This window comes from Paramisgurnus dabryanus, chromosome 6, assembly GCF_030506205.2.
Source record: "Paramisgurnus dabryanus chromosome 6, PD_genome_1.1, whole genome shotgun sequence".
NCBI classification, from domain to species: domain Eukaryota; kingdom Metazoa; phylum Chordata; class Actinopteri; order Cypriniformes; family Cobitidae; genus Paramisgurnus; species Paramisgurnus dabryanus.
In genome coordinates, this window is record NC_133342.1 from 2,999,385 (window position 1) to 3,021,215 (window position 21,831).

At 37.2% G+C, this 21,831-nt stretch overlaps 1 protein-coding gene across 1 annotated transcript in view; it reads left to right on the forward strand.

Annotated features, from left to right (window-relative positions):
- Window positions 1-3,164: 3,164 nt before the first annotated feature.
- The window catches only part of LOC135744149 (NACHT, LRR and PYD domains-containing protein 1 homolog), a 34,898-nt gene continuing 16,231 nt past the window's right edge, over window positions 3,165-21,831 (forward strand). Inside the window, exons 1-7 of the mRNA XM_073815051.1 lie at window positions 3,165-3,302; window positions 11,175-11,222; window positions 12,645-12,685; window positions 15,412-15,470; window positions 15,622-15,682; window positions 17,724-19,368; window positions 19,557-19,637. Of these exons, the coding sequence (XP_073671152.1) occupies window positions 3,250-3,302; window positions 11,175-11,222; window positions 12,645-12,685; window positions 15,412-15,470; window positions 15,622-15,682; window positions 17,724-19,368; window positions 19,557-19,637 (1,988 nt within the window). The 5' untranslated portion in view covers window positions 3,165-3,249. The remainder of the gene's footprint in view (window positions 3,303-11,174; window positions 11,223-12,644; window positions 12,686-15,411; window positions 15,471-15,621; window positions 15,683-17,723; window positions 19,369-19,556; window positions 19,638-21,831) is intronic.

Genomic DNA, 21,831 nt, shown 5'->3' on the forward strand with positions numbered 1-21,831 from the left:
TGTATCTGGATGCGTTTAAAGCGCAAAATAAACTCGACCTTTCACAATGACGGACCCTTACGGTAAGTGGACAAGTTTATTTTCATTTAATGGTGATTCTTACACAATGGGCACTTTTATGTACTACATATAATTTTGGACAAATTCCTCTCTTTATCAAACTTGCAATAAAACCACCTTAAAAAATGTACAACCTTTCTATTATGATTTTTTTTTTAAACTCCTAGGTGTCAAATTCACTAGTGTTCCTTATTGTTTTCAAAAATGAAAATACAGTTTAAAAATATGACTTATCTGGTAACTATTATTGTACCCGAATAAGCACTAGTAAAATTATAATATTTAATCTGAGACCACTATTAATATTACTTTTTATACCAAATATAGCTGTCGCACAGTTTTGTTGTCATTTACACCACAACACTGTAATGTGCCTTTAAATAGTTTGTGTGAAAGATAGTGGGCTTATATAAAAATCCTCAGTGGCATTAGAGAATGCTGGACATGGAGGACATTTACATTTTCATCAACAACAAATTAAGAAAAAGTCAGGGTAAATATTCGTTGATCAGTAAAAAATCTATTATACATAATTTCCAAACATGCTTTAACTTCAAGGGTGTTTTTAAAAAGCTTAACATTTTAAGTTAAATAAGAGTAGCCTATTTTGCATACATGAAATGCTAAGTATTAATTCAAAGCCAATTAGTGAAGCCATCTTCGATTTTTTTCACAAAAAAACTACAGAAATGTCATTACCACCGTCATTTCCACCACACTACCCTTTGTGGTGGAAAAGACATTGAGTGCGTTTACATGCACAGAATAAGCGGATAACTATCAAAAATTTGCTTATTATATTTATTCATGTGTTTACATGCTAATCAATAAACCGGCTATGCAGAAAACTGTGTTTACATGGGATTTGGAGATTCGTCAGGTTTTTCATATGCAGTGACCTCACCGCCTACATATATTCGTTCAAAAAAGCAGATATCTGTTTTAAACTATACTGTTAAATACTCATCTATAATCGTGTCTGCAGAACCTGTTAAATGTAACATGAGCTTTCATTTTCACAGTTTCTCTGTCAACTGCTTTAGTCGAGCAGAGACTTTTATGCATTAATTTCCACTAACTTCCATGTGTGACATTTATCTTTCACACACGGAGACATGCGCACATGAAGAAAACTGCAAAATAAGCAGGTTAAGGTGTTTACATAATAATACATTATAATACAAAAAGTGCTTATACCAAGTTACAAGTTTTCACTATTCCCAAACAGTGCCTGTTAAAGAGAGTACGTGTTTTTTGTAAAGATAGAAGAGGTGGAAATACAGTGAATATCTATTTGTCAAGTATTTTTGGAAGAGATGAGTTTTTAGTTGTTTTTCGAATGTTGCAAGATATGTGGCTGACTGGACTGCTGTAGGAAGTAGGGAAGAAAAATGAGCGGGAATGTGATTTAGTTCCCTTTTGTGAAGGTATGACACACATTTCCTGAACATACATTCTGGATGGGGTGTTGGAATGTAGGAAAGTATGTTGGTGCAGTAAAAGTTCTGTAAGGAATCATTAGTGACTTATAGGCAAGGTATCTCATTTGATCCAGAAACATTTTTAGTTATGCTGGTTAAAAGTCTCCTCCCATCCAGCAATCACTATGTTAAGTTGTTTACATGTATTTTTAGAAATGTATGTCGTCATCTGTGAAAGGCGTAGGACCAAAAAAATGTTAAACCAATCATAGATCTCGGTCCGAACGGACGTTGTCTTTTTTGTCCCTCATCCGTAAGTGTAATTTGAATACCACCGCGCAGCTTGTCCACGCAGACACCATACGTCATCGGCGCGTTCACGTGCGCTCACCTCCCGTCTGTAAACAGAGGGAGAATGGCAAACTTTTCTACTGAATTGACAACCTGCACATCAGTCACAAAACGAAAGACATAATTTATAACAACAACAGCAATACCTGCCTGGATCAACAAAGAGCAAAAACCCAAATTAACATCGGTAACTTTACTGCTTTACAGCTGCAGGAGGCAAAGGGTCTGAAAGGGTCGTTGCACTGTTTATTTTCGTAAGCTGGTACACGATATGTTTGTATTGAGATGGATTCAGATATTCTACTTTGATAAAACATTGCTTTACTTAAGAAATTTGTGTTCGTTTATGGATAAGCGCAGAGGTGTAAAGTACTTGAGTAATTTTACTTGATTACTGTACTTAAGTATTATTTTTGGGGATTTTTACTTTACTTGAGTACAATTAAAAATCAGTACTTTTACTTTTACTTAATTACATTTTTTAAAGAAAAAAAGTACTTTTTACTCCTTACAATTTTATTTACAGTCAAAAAGTACTTCTGTTTTAGAGATCTATTTTTGCTTTCTCTGTCAAACCAATTGAATTGCGCTAATGGTCAGTTTAATTGAAATGTTATTTTTTCTGGAGCCTTTGGACCACACTGAGGAATTGGCCAACAGTTCATCTAATAATGAAGATTTTTTGCTTCTTTGAAACCGACAACACATGAAGTGTGACACGTTTCCTGCTGTTTGCAGCCTCTCTATCAAGACTAATACCTTGTTCACACTGTCAGTCCAAATTTTGGTGCATATCTAATTTTACTGACTCACTGTCCACATTGTGTTTCACAACTGTTCAGATCCGATCTGTGCATCCTGTAGCCGTTTTTTTGGATTATCTGCACTGTTTCTATGGCAATGATGTCGCGCTGGCATGACAATCTGCCTCGACATCTGACGTGTTTTATGTGACGTGACAGCATGACGTAACCGAAAAGCTACACAAATGCGATCAGGACGGTAAGACTGAAATGGATTTCAAACCACCACTGGATATAGCCTGAAACGGATTAGAAAAACAGATTTCATGTGGTTTTTAGCCGTTCACCGTTCTAAATGTGATTGGATTCCTATCGGATATGCACCAAAATGATCAAGTTCAAAAACTGCAAGTGTGGGTATTTGCACGCAGCCAGTATGTGGACTAGAGTAAATGAGTGTGTAGGAGTAAAGGGAAAAGTGAATGAGGAGTCGATTTCGGACACAGCCATAATAGTCTGTACACGTAGAGATTTACGACTTCCTGATTCAGTAGTCACGATCGGGGTCTTTGGGCTTAAAGAGGAGAAACAAAAATGAGAAAAAAATTCTATTTTTGCGTGGCTTAATTTCTGTAAACATAAGGAAAACGTATCCGTAGTTGTGCTGTATCTGGATGCGTTTAAAGCGCAAAATAAACTCGACCTTTCACAATGACGGACCCTTACGGTAAGTGGACAAGTTTATTTTCATTTAATGGTGATTCTTACACAATGGGCACTTTTATGTACTACATATAATTTTGGACAAATTCCTCTCTTTATCAAACTTGCAATAAAACCACCTTAAAAAATGTACAACCTTTCTATTATGATTTTTTTTTTAAACTCCTAGGTGTCAAATTCACTAGTGTTCCTTATTGTTTTCAAAAATGAAAATACAGTTTAAAAATATGACTTATCTGGTAACTATTATTGTACCCGAATAAGCACTAGTAAAATTATAATATTTAATCTGAGACCACTATTAATATTACTTTTTATACCAAATATAGCTGTCGCACAGTTTTGTTGTCATTTACACCACAACACTGTAATGTGCCTTTAAATAGTTTGTGTGAAAGATAGTGGGCTTATATAAAAATCCTCAGTGGCATTAGAGAATGCTGGACATGGAGGACATTTACATTTTCATCAACAACAAATTAAGAAAAAGTCAGGGTAAATATTCGTTGATCAGTAAAAAATCTATTATACATAATTTCCAAACATGCTTTAACTTCAAGGGTGTTTTTAAAAAGCTTAACATTTTAAGTTAAATAAGAGTAGCCTATTTTGCATACATGAAATGCTAAGTATTAATTCAAAGCCAATTAGTGAAGCCATCTTCGATTTTTTTCACAAAAAAACTACAGAAATGTCATTACCACCGTCATTTCCACCACACTACCCTTTGTGGTGGAAAAGACATTGAGTGCGTTTACATGCACAGAATAAGCGGATAACTATCAAAAATTTGCTTATTATATTTATTCATGTGTTTACATGCTAATCAATAAACCGGCTATGCAGAAAACTGTGTTTACATGGGATTTGGAGATTCGTCAGGTTTTTCATATGCAGTGACCTCACCGCCTACATATATTCGTTCAAAAAAGCAGATATCTGTTTTAAACTATACTGTTAAATACTCATCTATAATCGTGTCTGCAGAACCTGTTAAATGTAACATGAGCTTTCATTTTCACAGTTTCTCTGTCAACTGCTTTAGTCGAGCAGAGACTTTTATGCATTAATTTCCACTAACTTCCATGTGTGACATTTATCTTTCACACACGGAGACATGCGCACATGAAGAAAACTGCAAAATAAGCAGGTTAAGGTGTTTACATAATAATACATTATAATACAAAAAGTGCTTATACCAAGTTACAAGTTTTCACTATTCCCAAACAGTGCCTGTTAAAGAGAGTACGTGTTTTTTGTAAAGATAGAAGAGGTGGAAATACAGTGAATATCTATTTGTCAAGTATTTTTGGAAGAGATGAGTTTTTAGTTGTTTTTCGAATGTTGCAAGATATGTGGCTGACTGGACTGCTGTAGGAAGTAGGGAAGAAAAATGAGCGGGAATGTGATTTAGTTCCCTTTTGTGAAGGTATGACACACATTTCCTGAACATACATTCTGGATGGGGTGTAGGAATGTAGGAAAGTATGTTAGTGCAGTAAAAGTTCTGTAAGGAATCATTAGTGACTTATAGGCAGGGTATCTCATTTGATCCAGAAACATTTTTAGTTATGCTGGTTAAAAGTCTCCTCCCATCCAGCAATCACTATGTTAAGTTGTTTACATGTATTTTTAGAAATGTATGTCGTCATCTGTGAAAGGCGTAGGACCAAAAAAATGTTAAACCAATCATAGATCTCGGTCCGAACGGACGTTGTCTTTTTTGTCCCTCATCCGTAAGTGTAATTTGAATACCACCGCGCAGCTTGTCCACGCAGACACCATACGTCATCGGCGCGTTCACGTGCGCTCACCTCCCGTCTGTAAACAGAGGGAGAATGGCAAACTTTTCTACTGAATTGACAACCTGCACATCAGTCACAAAACGAAAGACATAATTTATAACAACAACAGCAATACCTGCCTGGATCAACAAAGAGCAAAAACCCAAATTAACATCGGTAACTTTACTGCTTTACAGCTGCAGGAGGCAAAGGGTCTGAAAGGGTCGTTGCACTGTTTATTTTCGTAAGCTGGTACACGATATGTTTGTATTGAGATGGATTCAGATATTCTACTTTGATAAAACATTGCTTTACTTAAGAAATTTGTGTTCGTTTATGGATAAGCGCAGAGGTGTAAAGTACTTGAGTAATTTTACTTGATTACTGTACTTAAGTATTATTTTTGGGGATTTTTACTTTACTTGAGTACAATTAAAAATCAGTACTTTTACTTTTACTTAATTACATTTTTTAAAGAAAAAAAGTACTTTTTACTCCTTACAATTTTATTTACAGTCAAAAAGTACTTCTGTTTTAGAGATCTATTTTTGCTTTCTCTGTCAAACCAATTGAATTGCGCTAATGGTCAGTTTAATTGAAATGTTATTTTTTCTGGAGCCTTTGGACCACACTGAGGAATTGGCCAACAGTTCATCTAATAATGAAGATTTTTTGCTTCTTTGAAACCGACAACACATGAAGTGTGACACGTTTCCTGCTGTTTGCAGCCTCTCTATCAAGACTAATACCTTGTTCACACTGTCAGTCCAAATTTTGGTGCATATCTAATTTTACTGACTCACTGTCCACATTGTGTTTCACAACTGTTCAGATCCGATCTGTGCATCCTGTAGCCGTTTTTTTGGATTATCTGCACTGTTTCTATGGCAATGATGTCGCGCTGGCATGACAATCTGCCTCGACATCTGACGTGTTTTATGTGACGTGACAGCATGACGTAACCGAAAAGCTACACAAATGCGATCAGGACGGTAAGACTGAAATGGATTTCAAACCACCACTGGATATAGCCTGAAACGGATTAGAAAAACAGATTTCATGTGGTTTTTAGCCGTTCACCGTTCTAAATGTGATTGGATTCCTATCGGATATGCACCAAAATCGGATTTGGACTTACAGTGTGAAAAAGGTCTAATACGGCCATTCCCAAACTGTGGTCCGCGGACCACTAGTGGTCCGTGAGGATACTGCAGGTAGTCCGTGTAAAGGCAAAATAACATATAAAATAATATATTTTTTCCAGAAAAATATATTTTTTTGAAGAAAATAATTTAAGAATCTGTTGTACTGATGTGATGACCAGTTATAGTTTTAGTGCTAGTAAGCCTATTCAGAGCTGCAGATAAATTCAGGATTTTGTGTAGACATATTTTATTATGAGTATTATGAGGTGGTCCGCAAAAATTCTTGATTACAAATAGTGGTCCACACACACAAAAAGTTTGAAAACCCCTGGTCTAATACACCTTATCCTGCATCGGCTTCCTGTGAGAGGCTGGATAGAGCTTGAAATTTAAGTTAAGTTCGAGGTTTTACAATTTTGAGTAGCATGTTGCATACTAAAATTCATTGTCATTGTCACGGATCTCCGCATTTTTCTGTGTCTGTACCACAGACTTTCTTTTCCGTTTCAGTTTCACATATTGGTTACTCAATTGTTTTTCCTATTTTCTTACCATTTTCCCGTGGGTTTGGGGTTAGAACGACTTTCTGTAACATAAAATGACATCCAAACCCAACTCCTAACCCTACCGTCAGGCGACAATTGTTTAACAGTATGGAATTTTTTTTATAAACCAATAGTTAAAGTGACATCCTAACCCAAAGCCCAAATCTAACCCCAAACCCACGCGAAAATGGTTTAAAAATATGAAAAACAATTGAGTAATCAATACATGAAACTGACACGTAAAAGAAAATCTGTGGTAGACACGGAAAAATGCGGAGATCCATGACAATGACACGGATAAATGAGCAAAAAATTCTGTGACTATACCACTGAACTTTGAGATCATGTTGGAAATTATGTTTGTTTTAGTTTGTTAATGAAATACAATTAAATACAAACAGTTGTAAAGGATAAAACCTTGTATGTGGTTCATTCACTTCATGTTTTTAGAGAAAGCTTAAACATGAATCTCTCGTTTTCCTTCTTCCGGTTACTTTTACTTTTTTAATATTCAAGTAAAATTTTAATGTGGTACTTTTTTACTTTTACTCAAGTATAATTCTGGCCAGATACTTTTATTTTTAATTGAGTAAAATTTACACTCAGTACTTGTACTTTCACTTGAGTAAAATTTTTGAGTACTTTTTACACCTCTGGATAAGCGTAACGATATAGTTACTACGTTTACACAATCGAAAGTGTGCTTATTCTAATTCTGATGTAAACCAGTTGTTTATGTTGGTTATTTTGGAAATGTTATTCACTTTGTACTGCAAAGTTTTCTTACTGGTGAATGAGACATGAGATGTGACCGTCTGATCTGTGCGTGTTTATGTGTTTTGAAAGAGGTGTGACTTTGGATGGCGATTTGAATGGAGGTTGGGGTTGTGATTTCATTGCTAGTCGGCTACCATTAGCATTTTTCAAAATGTGATACCCTACCTTTAAAGAGTGGCGTTAAACCCTTTTGGGCTTCTGGAAGATAAGCCAAACTGCTGCGTTCTGAACTAACTGGAGTGGTATGATTGACTGTACAGGAAAGCCAGCAAGGAAAGCATTGCAGTTGTCCTGCCTAGAGATTACCAGGGCCTGGATCAGGAGTTGTGCAGCATGCTCTGTAAGGAATGGCCATATCTTCCTAATATTGTATAACGCAAATTGGCATGATCGCGCTGTCTTTCCAATAGGGCTGGGCCAGATTATTCGAATATTCGTTCTGTGGGTTGACATTCGATTTTCAGTTTTGAGATTTAAATATATACATATAAATATTTTTTACAACGTTAATGCAGAGCTTTTGCCAAGAAGGAAGTGCGCTACACGCTCTCTTTAGGTGGCGCAGAGAGACCAACATTCATAGCCAACAGCCACCAAACGCCACCAGTGGAAGAGATCTTCTTGAACGTAAAGCGCGCTTCCTGCTTTGGCATTCACGCTAATAGTGTTGTAAATAACATTCAGTTTCTTGCAAAAACTGATTGATTTGCTTCACAAGACTTCAATATGTCACACGGAGTTATAAGGGAATTACTTTTGTATTGGATATATATGCTTTAGCTCTCAAAGCGGATCGGTTTACTTGCATGACGGAGCACTGGGGTTTCTGCAAAATATCTTCTTTATTGTACTACTGATGAAAAAACATATGACATGGTGTAAGTGTTATACATAAACTTGATTTTGAAAGTATGCTACCGTTTTATTAGTTTGTTGAACTTCGTTCATTTATTTTCGTTGTTTTATTTAAATGGCCTACCCTTTACGTTGTCAGTAATTACCGTGTTGCTTATTTCTGATATGGGAGTGTTTGTTTGTTAGAAAAATGTTAGGCTACCTTATTAAAAGTATTGACTTGTGTTTTGTTTCACTAATGCTGTTCTGGCAGGACCAGTGACTGGCACGCCACTTCCGGCTTGCACTGTTCTGTAGTTTATTAAAAGCTTATTAATTCTAAACGTGTCACATGTCCATATTGCACGATATAAAGGCACTACACTCCCTTGGGTCCGCAGCAACACATCCGCCACATAATAAAACTGTAGACAGACAGACAGACACACACACACACACACACACACACACACACACACACACACACACACACACACAGATTCCTGCTTTTATTAAAGAGAAAAATATTTTCAGCCCCTCCTTCAGAAGCTTTGAATATTCGATTTGATTTCTACTAGAGCTTCGAAGCTCAAAAAATGGTATACGGAACAGCCCTACTTTGCAATGTAATCAGTGTAGGACAGTTTTTCATCAAAGACTACACTGAGGTTTCTGGCAGTTTTGGAAGGATTAATGGTTGTGTTGCCAAGTTGAATGGATAGGCCGTATCATATCTTGGGTTGTGCCGAAAATAGAAGCTTAGCTAGGTTCAACTGGAGGTGGTGTTTCTTTATCCAAGGCGAGATGTGTTCTAAGCAGGCTGTAATGCGTGCTACTATGGTGGGATCATCTGGGTAAAAGTATTTATCATAGAAGTGGTAGGAGAAGCCATGTGACTGTATGATAGGTCCTAAGGATGTTGTGTAGATTGAGAAAAGGAGTGGACCAAGCACTGATCCCTGAGGGACCTCAGTGACCATTTGGTGAGCTGTGGACAGCGTTCCCCTCCATGACACCCTGAAGGATCTATCAGAGAGACACGATTTGAAACATTGGAGAGGAGTACCTGTGATCCCTAGTGTTAATAGTATCTGATGGTTGAATGTGTGAAAGGCTGCCGACAGGTCTAGCAGAATCAGAACCAAGGATTTGGATTCTGCCTTAGCTAGCAGTAATGGTTCAGTGACCAATAGCATTTCTGTTTCGTGGAGTGGTTGCATATGAAGCCTAACTGCTTGTCAATTAGTAGGTTGATCAGTTATAGAAAGGAAGATACATGGTTGAAAACAGCTTTTTCAAATGTGTTTTCACAACGAACGGAAAGAGTAAGACATGTCTATAACTGTCTGTGAGCGAGAGGTTCAGTGTGGCTTTTTTAAGCAATGGAGTGATCAGGATCTGCTTAAAGTGGATGGAAATGTGCCAGTGAGCAGTTAGGTGTTGATGATATGTGTGAGTCAAACGAACCAGGCTTTGAGGGTCACACGCACATCAAGTACTAACCACCCTTAGTAACTTCAGTGTCAGTCTGTGGAGAAAAGTAGAAAAAATGGATGTCAAATTTGAGTGTAGGGTGTCCTGCGGTTTGTGGTGTTGAAAATTTTTGCTGATGGATAATGTATTGTTGGTGAAAAAGTTTGCGAAAGTCATCAGCTGACAATGAGGAAGTGGGTGGAGCAGGAGGGGGACAGAGAAGACTGAAACTCACCACTACACTAAAAAACAAGTGTGGTTATGTTTAATGACTTTGTGAATTGAGTTTAATGAGTGTGATGATGAGTATCCATACTAAGGACTATCTATACTGTTTCTCTATTTTCACATTTTATTGGCGCACACTGGTTCACAGTTTATAACCGTAAGGTAGCCGAGCGATAGGGTAATGTTGTCAGTCTCAATAGCTTGGACATTATGATCTTTCAGTAAGTTAGCTAGCATGTCGTGTCTCACCACAAATGTAGTGTAATGCTTGTAAACAATGACTACCAAACCACAATAATGTTTTATGGTCAAAAGTTGCAGAGTTCATGCATGTAATCCATGTAACTGTTGAGCAGTTAAGTCATTGAGTAGGCTGATGTTATCAGTATGTACAGTGTAGTTATCATGCTAGGTAATGATTGGGATCTGCAGAACATAGTGTAACTCAGGCTACTTTACCTGTCCGTGGACATGGTTTCCAAATTACGTTTCTGCATTCAACAGTTCCGTCAACAAATTCACATGTATTGCCCTGCCCACGGGATGGCTTATACAACAATAGTATTTACGACACTGGTAACAGACAGTTGTGCTTATCAACCACATGAGGGAGTTGTGAGCCAAGGTTGCATAGTGGCGCTTTAAGAGCAAATGGGCTCTCTAATGATTCGGGGCCCTATACAACTTGCCTACTTTATGTATAAGAAGGACTGGTGGAGTGACAAAATTTGTCTTCTGCCAAATTATGACTCCCCTCATTAATCAGTATTGTTGGGTTTAGGATTAGCCAATTAGTAGCAGTTTCAACAGGGGGAGTCTTCATCTGGCAAGGAGTCAAAATTTAGCACAACATTGGCACTGTATACGGTTAACATCTTACAAAAATCTTTGTGATCTTTGCAAAATTGAACTGGTGTGGTGGATTTCCATAATAAAACTATTGTGAGAGTAAGAAATAGGATTATCTTTGATTTCATGTAAACTCGTAATAGAGGCAAAGAAAACATAAGAAAGAAAATTTACATTTGAGTAATGGATGATGTAGTACTGTAATTCCAGCTAATCTGTGTGCTGTAAATCTTTTTCACAGTCAGACTAAAAATCGTCAGCTTCAGACAAAAATCATCAACACTACAAGGTATGGATTCATGTTGTTTGTTTGTTATATGTTGTTTTGTTACTTCTACACTTTTCTAAGTAGCTTTGGATAAAAGCTTTTCCAAAATGCTCAAAGATAAATGTTTTATTTGTTTAGTTAAAGTACCAACTTTATGGACTAGACAATGCAATAATAGATGTTATGACCATGATATTACAAAGTTTTGTGTATGTGATCGGGAAGGTGATTGGTTGAACAGGGTAGAGAGGCAACAAGTCAGCAACCTAAGATTTTGGGTGCAGTCAAAATCATTAAAAATTAAAGAAGGCTTAGAAAGACTTCTACCAGTTTGGGGTGTCCAATTTTGATTGTATCTTAAAACGGCCATTCCCAAACTGTGGTCCGTGGACCACTAGTGGTCCGTGAGGGTACTGCAGGTGGTCAGTGTAAAGGCAAAATAAAATATAAAAGAATATATTTTATTAAGAAAAATATATATTTTTAAGAATATGTTTTAAGAATCTGTTGTACTGATGTGATGACCAGTTAAAGTTTTAGTGCTAGTAAGCCTATTTATAAGTGCAGATAAATTCAGGACTTTGTTTAGACATATTTTATTATGAGTATTATGAGGTGGTCTGCGAAAGTTCTTGATTAGAAATAGTGGTCCACACACACAAAAAGTTTGAAAACCCCTGTCTTAAAACACCCCTGTTACTGTACTAATTTAATACCCCCCTAAAAAAACACATCCATCACTAGGGTTGGGCAAATTTTTTTTTTAGATTAATCGTTTTTTTACATGGTTGATACAAAATCGATTGTCAAAGGCCATTAATCGATTTTTTTTTAATATATTTATTTCCGCAAATATTGAACATAAGATTAACGTTAATCTAATTACTAGTCTTCTTCACTAGACTGTTCTGACTTTTTTCAGCATACATTTTTCATCTTGCATCAAAATTGTATTGTATTTAACATAATTGTATGAATTTAAAAATTTAGAGATGGGTTCTGTTTTAATGTACCCAAGTGTACCTAAAATAAAAGAGTTTAATATGCAGGTTTGTGGCTAATAATTTCTATTATTAATATTAATTACCCTTGTAAACTTATGTTCACTGTTCTTTTTTATAAATATAGTATTTGTATTAAACCTATATTCATTGAGTTGAATCGAGAATCAGGTATAAAAATCGATAAGGTAATCGCAATAGAAACGAGAATCGACTTGATAGCTTGTAAACCGAAATCGAATCGATCTGGAACATCTGAATCTCGATACACAGCCCTATCCATCACTCTGCGGTTGTGTCTGCACTAAAGAACTTTAGGATTATGAGATCTATACTAGAATCGGACAAGGACACTAAACTGTTTCAGCTTATTTAGCAACAAAACATTTTCATATTATTCTCCTTCAATCCAGCTGATCTCTAAACGGTTCTTGTCATACAGGGCCAGACACAAAGAAGATAGCAGAGCCACTGAAGTGTTATGTAAGTGATAATGAATTTCTCATTACATGAGTTTGTTATACTGAGACTCTAATTGTGCACTGGGAATAAGAGCAAGGCTTTGAACCGGTTCACAGAACGAAAACGAAAACCAGAAACTTTCAAAAAATATATGTTCCGGAACACAATCGTTTATTTAAAATAATGGTAACCGTTTAATACTGTTATTTTTCTGTCTTTGACAAGATATCTGTGCAATATGACTTGGTGAAGTTCACTTACGGCGGTGTTGACTCACCAGAGAAATGAGAATCTTGCCACCAGCAAGTAGCCTACTCAAGCCCAAGTCTCTAATGCTCAATCATCAGAAGTAAATATTTTAAGCTACCAAGTATCTCAAGATGTTTTTTTTTTACTCCAATTAAACGTGATTATCCCTATGCCCTTCAAAGATCAGAACTCTTGATGTATATACTTGAGAGAGAGTTGCGCTACTGTGTCTCATACTGTAGTCCATTAAAATACATTTGGCGAATAAAGCGCTGAAAAACAACGTAATTTTCACTTTGTGGAGCGACTGTTTATGCTGCATCTTCTTCCCTAAGCGCTGTTGGAATTCGTTTTCAGTCTGTGTGAGTGCGCGTGCATATATAGACGGTTTCATTGGACGCACGTGATACACGTCTGGATCCGAACCTTACTTCTGGTTTCGTTTTTTTAATGGTCTGACTAGTTACTAAACTGATCTCTTGAACGAATGCCTCGTCAAAAATAACAAATGTTTTGGTTTCCTAGGTAATCTATGTGTTGTTTTTTGCTTGTTATATAAATAAACTACGTTTAAAGAACATTGTTGTTATTTATTCTTAGCGGAGTTTACCGGAAGTTACGTGCGGACCGTGACAGCCGCTTGTTTATATTGTTACTGCTGAAACGGTCTATAAGAAAGCGAACAATCTTTCTGTTCTTGACAGGACACATACAAACAAAATTATCTCGAAATAAAACAATATTATTTTTCTAATAAAAACATTTGTTTAAGTTGTTTGTCAATAAACGACATGGCAGAAATAGTCCTTGTCTAAATTCATGTATAATGCTGAAACAAATGTAGGGATGTCAGAATTACAGTTATGCCGCTTACATACTGTAGCCTTTTTTAATGTTTGATGACAGGATAGAGACTTAAGGAAAATTATGAAGACTAATAATTTAAGTTTAATGTCCTAATGATCAGCCTACTTATTTGTATGACCCACAGCTGACATGGAACGTTATTAACCGGTTCGGGAACTTAATTTTTTTGTTCTAACCGGTTCAGGAACGTCAAGTTTAGGGTTAAACCGGAAACGTTAAAATACTGTTTCTGTTCGGAACGAACCAATTGGGAAAAAAATCTGGTTCAAAGCCCTGATTAAGAGTTTATGTTATTCAGCTGTCATTTGAGTCTGTCTGTGCACTTTCTCGTTTTTGATCTTCCATACAGTCTTCGAAAACTTTGGAGAAGTGGCTAGAATATGCCTCACATGGTATAATCCCAGTGGTCAGAGCTCAGGGCATTGGTATGGTTGTCTTTTATGCTTTCTTTTAAATATGAGATCTTTTTGATTGCTGATATGTTATAATGGACAGTAAGTCACCAAATTAAAGGAATAGTCTACTCTTTTGCCATATTAAACTATGTTATTACCTCAACCTAGACGAATTAATACATACCTATCTTTTTTCAATGCGTGCACTGTACAGCGTGTTGTGAATGTGTTAGCATTTAGCCTAGCCCCATTCATTCCTATGGTACCAAAAAAAGTTTTATTTTGTGGCACCATACTTACTGGTATAACTCCTCATGTAATGTCTTTAAATAGGGAAAACACAGAAGTGTTTGGTGGCTTCCCTGTTCGGTACCATAGGAATGAATGGGGCTAGGCTAAATGCTAACACATTCATAACACGCTGTACAGAGCACGCATTGAAAAAAGATAGGTATGTATTAATTCGTCTAAGTTGAGGTAATAACATAGTTTAATATGGCAAAAGGGTAGACTATTCCTTTAAGACCTGCACAGAATACTATAAAGCGTTTAGTAGCCTAGTGGTTAAAGAGTCGGCTTGTAACCCGAGAGTTGCCAGTTTAAGTCTCACGGCTGGCAGGTTGCGACTGTGGTGCCCCTTGAGCAAAGCACCTTAACCCTAATTGCTCCCCGGGTGCTGGGATAGCTGCCCACTGCTCAGGGTGTGTGTGGGTCCACTACTCACTGGGATAGGTTAAATGCAGAGGTCACACTTTGAGTACGTCTTGCATGAGAAGCAAGTCACAAAAAAAGTTTTAAATGATATTTTAATCGTTGATAGTCTTCTATAAATGGTTATCAAATCAGTCAAATCACTTAATGTCACAAAACCATCAACACATATACATGTAAATGGGACTGTGTGGCAGACAGTGCTTAAGTCTTAAGAAGTCTTAAGTCTAAGAATAAAATTCTTTGTTTGAGCTGTCTTTTGAGGGACAAATCCTCAAGTGTCCCTCAGATTGTATTTTAAAGTTGCCTAATATTGTCTTGGGGACCCCTACAACAGGTTTAAATGCATACAAGGTCAAAAAACTGTTATTTTCTCAACAAAAAAAAAAATTAAGAGAGAGAGCAAGCAAGAAAGCATGAAATCGCTGTTGGAATATAAATCTAAACTATTTCAGCCCAATCAGCATCTGAACAGTTTCATATTGACCTCACACAATCCAACTCTAACCTGTTCTTTTTAAACAGGGCCAGAAATACAGATACTTCAGTCATTTATGCAGGATTTTATGCAGGATTTAAGTGATGTAAGTGAAATTTCTGGTAATGTGTTTGTTATAATGAGACACTGGGTGCACTGGGAATGATTTCAGAGCCTTTACATTTAAAACTATCATTTGAGTCTATCTGTGTGTTCTTCATGTTTCTTGATCTGCTTAATAGTCTTTGTGTTTGCAGTTAAGTGAGCCATTTTCTGGATTTAATTATTGGTCTAGAAATCACAAACCCTGGACAATAGGTAAGTCCAAGTTTTTTTTTTTATATGACATATCTGCTTTGTTTGCTAATGAATGTTATAGTAAATAATAAATCAGCAACTGATAAGCAGCAATTTTTAAAGGGCCGTTTTTGGGTGTGTTCTTTAAAATGCAAATGAGCTGATGAAATGCAAACACTGATAGTGGATAGTGTTGAACATGAAACTCGTTTGTGATATACATTTTTGGCTCTCTTTCTCTCTGCACTAAATGGCAGTACCGTGGTTGGATAGTGCAGATTAAGGGGCGTTATTATTGTAATAAGACAATTTTATTGTATTATTGTAATAAACAGGGGAAATCTGAAAGATCTAATTTTGCAGTCAGTTGCAGAAGTTCTTCATATGTTTGTCAGTTTTGTTGTCTGTTTAGTGCAGTTTAAGTAGATTTTTCCTACTGCAGGGCTCGACATTAAGGCTTGTCCGCTTGTCCGGGACAAGTGGATTTTTTGAAGGACAAGTGTAAGAGAAAATTAGTTGTCCGACTGGACAAGTTAAATTTCAAACAATGTTACTTAACGTTATGTGCCGTTAACGACAGAGCAGAACACGTAGCGCAAACACCGAGCGGAATATTGAACAGAGAGCGCAGCGTGCCGACACACACACACGTTTACACAAACAAGCTGCGCACGCATGAAACCTGATCGCCGGGCGGGGCGGCGGAGTGGAGAGTGATATTTCTTCAGCCTCCGGCGTGAATATAAATGACAGACACTTCAACCGCAGTCCGTATTTTTTCTCTTCTAAAGTTTGGTAAAACACATAATGGGCTTAAAATCTTGTTTAAGAATCTGTTTTATAATGAGAATCTCTCTTTCAGCGCGCCTACCCCCTCGTTCAGACAGCCAGCGACGTTATCGCTGTGTGTCGCCCGTCTCTTTCAATGAGGCGTTTCTAAATCTGCTTGTCATAAACAAATGAGTACCATCCACGCCAGTAACTGACGAGAGAAGGATGACGTGAACTCCACTGCTTTGTTCTCATTGGTAGTCGCTCCCGAAAGTTGCTCGACATTTGCATAAAGTTAAACTTTTCTTAACTTTCTCGCGTCGCTGGACACGCCTATACGGTCGCCAACGGTCACTTTCGCTCGTGTCGCCGGAAGTCGCCAGGTTTCCATTGAAATGAATGAGATCGCGTCGCTCTGCTACTGCTTGTCGTTGGCTGTCTGAATGGGGCGTACGTGTGTTTGCGCCGCGCGACAGCCGATTTGAATCTGACAGAGTTCGTCACTGTACATTAAAAAATCTCACACAAACATTACAGCGTAAATGCTAGGATTAAGATTGATTTTATATATAAAAGATAATCTAGATACATTTACCCTAATAAGTTTTTTAAAACATGGGAATGTTTTAATGTCAGACAATCATTTAAATGTGGGGAAAAATGAAGAGAAAGGCAGCAGATATAGCATCCTCCTTCAGAAAGAGTTGCTAGAAGCAGCCAAATGAATCTTAGTAAAATACATTTTAGTGGCCTACAAAATTCACGTGATTTTCTGGTCTCTATAGTTTTTTCAGCAATGGGAGATATAAATTCTGGTTTCAAAGTAAATTTCAAAAGTTTTATTTGATTAAATAGTAAAAAAAAAACTTGAGGTTGAATTATGACTATAAATTGTATGTTAATCTCAATTCATTTTTAATTGAAATTAAAGTATTGTAGCAATTGTATGTTATACATCATTGTGATTAATGCACCTATAATACTTAAAAGTATTTTAAGGTTGGATGATAGAGATTTTATGTGCCACCCCAGAGTTACTGCTGGCCCCTGCCTGGACACCCCTATGAAAAATCCCTTGCTCCGCCACTGATTAGCAAAACACAAAAAATAAATTATATTATAAATCTTTACCCGGACAAGTGACTTTTGTGCATAGACAAGTGAAACATAAATTTACTTGTCCGAAGGACAAGTTCCTCAAAAAGTTAATGTCAAGCCCTGTACTGTAACTACATATAAAATATTTATTTAACTGCATGTTATGAGGATAATTTTTATTTTTTTTTTCTAGGGTTGACAGAGATTATAGATGAATATAAGATGTCAATCAAACTGGAAAATATTCAGCATAAGGATCGACACTTTCTCTTTGGTGCAAAAGTGTCCTTGGCAGACCTGTATACCGAACCTGACATCATTCAAAAAAGTACAAGTGGTAGTTTCAAGAATGTTCGTGTGGATGAGTTGCTTGAATCAAAGGCACCTCTGCATAAACCTGTCATTCTTCAAGGCAATTCTGGCAGTGGCAAATCCTTCATTGCACAAAAAATCATGTTGGACTGGGCGTCTGGAAAACGTTACCTGAACTTTCATCTAGTTTTCTATCTGAAGTATGAAGAGCTGAAGTGTATTTCTGCAGAGATGAACTTGTTTGAAATTTTGAGCTGGAGATCTAATTTACCATCACATGTGATCTCACAGATGCAGTCATCATGCAATGTGCTTTTCCTCATTGATGGATTTGATGAATGTAGACTCTTGTGTAATGACCATTCCATGTTACATGTATTCAAGAAAGCACCACCTGAGGTCGTTGTTTGTGCTTTGCTGAGGGGAGAAATCCTGCCCAGATCTACCATGCTGGTCACCACTGGAACTGAGGTCAAACAGGGCACAATGCTTAAAAGATCACAGCATTTCAAGATTGTGGGCTTTTCTGAGAAGAAGATAGAGGAGTACTTCCTGAAGTTCTTTCAGAATAAGAAATTCTTCAGGAAGGCTTATGAGTCTGTAAAGTCAAATGAAACCCTGTTGACTGCCTGCTCCATTCCTCTTATCTGCTGGATCATCTGCACAGTTATTAAAGAAAGAGTCAATGATGGTGCAGATTTAACAAGAGGTCTGGAAACAACCACATCCATATATGTTGAGTTTGTGTCCACTGTACTGGAGCATCACTGTCAGGGTTTGAACGAGTCTGTCCCAAACCTGCTGAGGAGTCTGGGTCAACTGGCAGAGAGAGGGATGCTGGAACAACAAGTTCTGTTTGAAGAGAAAACCATAAATAAAACTGTTTTAGTCCCTGCCGGCAATCCACTCCTGGATAAATTGCTCCTTAAGAAAAGAATCCAGCAGGAGACAATGTTCAGATTCATTCATCTCAGCTTTCAGGAGTTCTTCACTGCTCTGTACTTTGTCTTATTGGATGAAGATGAGTCTCAGAAGAAAGTCAAAGAGCTTCTTCACATTGTAGAGAGAGGATGGGCTTTGTCCTGTTGGCCTGTTGCTGACTTTTCAAACAGAGATTCAGAAATAAGAAGTTCACATCAGTTACAGTCTGTGATTTTGTTCCTCTGTGGTCTCTGTAAGAATGAAATGATCGACTCATTCTTTAAAAAGCACAACGTGGCTGTTAGTATCAACATAAAAACCCAGCTAAAGGAATGGATCCATCAGTGTTTACTGAAATATCAACATGAAAACATGATGTTCATTCTTCATTGTCTCTTTGAGCTTCATGAGAAGAGCTTCATTGGGAAAGTTTTGGGAGATTTGGTTCTGATCGATCTCTCCAACACTCCACTAAATAAGACAGACTGCTGGGTTCTGCGGTTTTGTTTTCAGTGCTGTGAACGCATCAGAAACCTGAGACTCAATGTTACATCTGATCATCTGAAGATACTTCAGCCTGCATTGTCTAGTTGTGAAGAGCTGTGGTGAGTGAAGATCAGACGCTCTGTCTGATTGAACATATTAACACTTGACAGTAAAGAGAACAATGGAACACTTTATCCTTCATGAATTAATATTAATCAAGCTAGAATATATTCACTCTTATCTGAGCTCAAGTCATAATGTAAAATTATATCTAATGTCTGATGTCGTGTTCTGTTCACTTTCATAGGTTGATGGTGGATGATTTCTCAGAAGATGTCGAAACTTTCCTCTTAGCTCTTAGAGAAAGAAACATTCTGAATCAGCTGATGTAATGAATGATTTGTAATCTCTTATTTTTAAAGGCAGCACACAGACCATATATGCTAAAATCTCGGGTAGCACCTATGCTACTGGTGTTATGTTTAGATCAAGCAAAGTGTCACTCAGTAGTAGCAAACATCTCTCCTAAAGAGTTAAGGAGTTTATTAAAGAGTGTCAGGATTACTAGAAGAAAACTATGGAACGAATTTAGTCTCATTAATTATTTATGCGTAAGACACGATACACACATTGTTCACATGCAAAAACCTAATTCAAATGCACAAAGTACATATGAAGAGTTTGGTTCCAAAATGCAATAAATCCATTTTGACTAATTTCGGTAAAAATGTGTTTTCTATATCAAGAAAGTGACAAGATGAAAAACACTATTTTATATTACAAACGTTCACATAGCATCTTTAGGTTATAATAACATAAAAAAATCAAATCCATAAATCTATTGAATTAATATATAAATGTTCATTCATCTTTGCCATGTTATTTTCATTTAGTTAACTAGTGGTGTACACTGATTTAAAAAATAAACATTAATGGCATTAATCAAAACACTTACTTTGTCATATTAAAGCTAACGTAACACACGCTGTTTCGGCATTTCTGATGTTAATCTGGAGTACCTATAGAGTAGTATGCAGGGCTCCAGACTGCCCCCAAATGGTGGCATTTTGCCCCTAAAATTTGAGAGTGTGCCACTGAATTTTACATCCAGTCCCACATGTGCAACCAGTAAATTTGACCTTTTTTTTCCAAAAGTGCACAATAAAATTTGACACTGAATTTGAAACAGCACATTGTACTTTCTGCATCTATCATTAAAGTATTTATTAGTAATACAGTGGAAATTAGTAGAAATGTGAATATTTGGTTAGCATGTTGATTTACGGTGTGTGCCCCTAAATTTTCTGGTTGCACCCCTAAAATTTTCAGTTGGGGGCCACTGTGCTCCTAGTGAAAAAAGTTAGTCTGGAGCCCTGAGTATGACATCCTTTATATCTCCGAAGAGTCTTTAGTTTAATCAGATTTATAAAAGAAAGATTAGCTTTACCGAATCTTTCCGATAACGTACGAAACAATGAAGAAGGAGGAGTTACTACCGCGGGTGGAGCGAGTACGAGTCATGCAACACTATACAACACTTATAACTTATGATTCACTACATGTTCGTGTCATTTATATAATATGCACGCGCATATTTCCAACATAAGACAGAAGTCTTACTTACCGCATGCAACTCGTGACCGGGTTGGGAAAATCCACCGCATCAAACACACACGCAAAACTCCGCTGCTACCCCGGATAATAAACTATATCCATTGTTTTCATAAGGTTAGATTTCTTCTCCTTACATCCAAAACACACTTTTTCATTTGTGCCGTTGTTAAGTTTTGAAATTAAACAAAGCTGTCGCGTGATGTGAATGTTTGTATGTTCTAGCATCTCCCGCTGATTTGACGGGTGGGCGGGGTTTTCCTGGGGAAGTGGCCATATAAAGAAGTGATACGTATAGAAAACCCCTGAAACATCAGTTGGACCTGTAATTGAAAAAAACTTTCCGAAACTTGTATGAACCCTGGCGAAGTGCATTCGGCACAGAAATACTCTGTAACACCTCCAACTGCTTTTTTGACACTTTGCCTACGTTTAGCATGAGGAAACAACTCTATAACTGTGTTAATAAGTCAGAATGCATGAAATACCATTGAACCCCCCACTGCTGTCATCCTTGGGATGATGTTGCTGAACTTTTTTGACCGCGATTAGCTGTAAAAATTTTTGGTCTTGATCGATTTTCGTTGACTTCAAGTAAAAAAATGGAAAGTTTTTCATAAGATCCGCTGGGGTCAATGTGTTAGCATGACAGAAGCTTGATGCTGTCTTGTGAGAACAAGCAACAGCCAACATTTTTCCGTCACACGAGTGCCCGAGTGGCTTACATTTCTTCCCCGCCACAGAAAACTTAGGTTACTCACGTAACCCCGGTTCCCTGAAATAACGGGAACGAAGCATTGCGTCAGTTGCTGACGCTATGGGGGAAACTCCTGTTTACTCCGCGATTGAAGCCTATTGGTAAACTACTGTAAAAAATACAGACCAATGACGTTTGAGCCCGCGCGCGGGATGGCACACGGCCTTATATAAGCACGGGATCAAGCGTCAAGAGCTCATTATTATTCGACTGA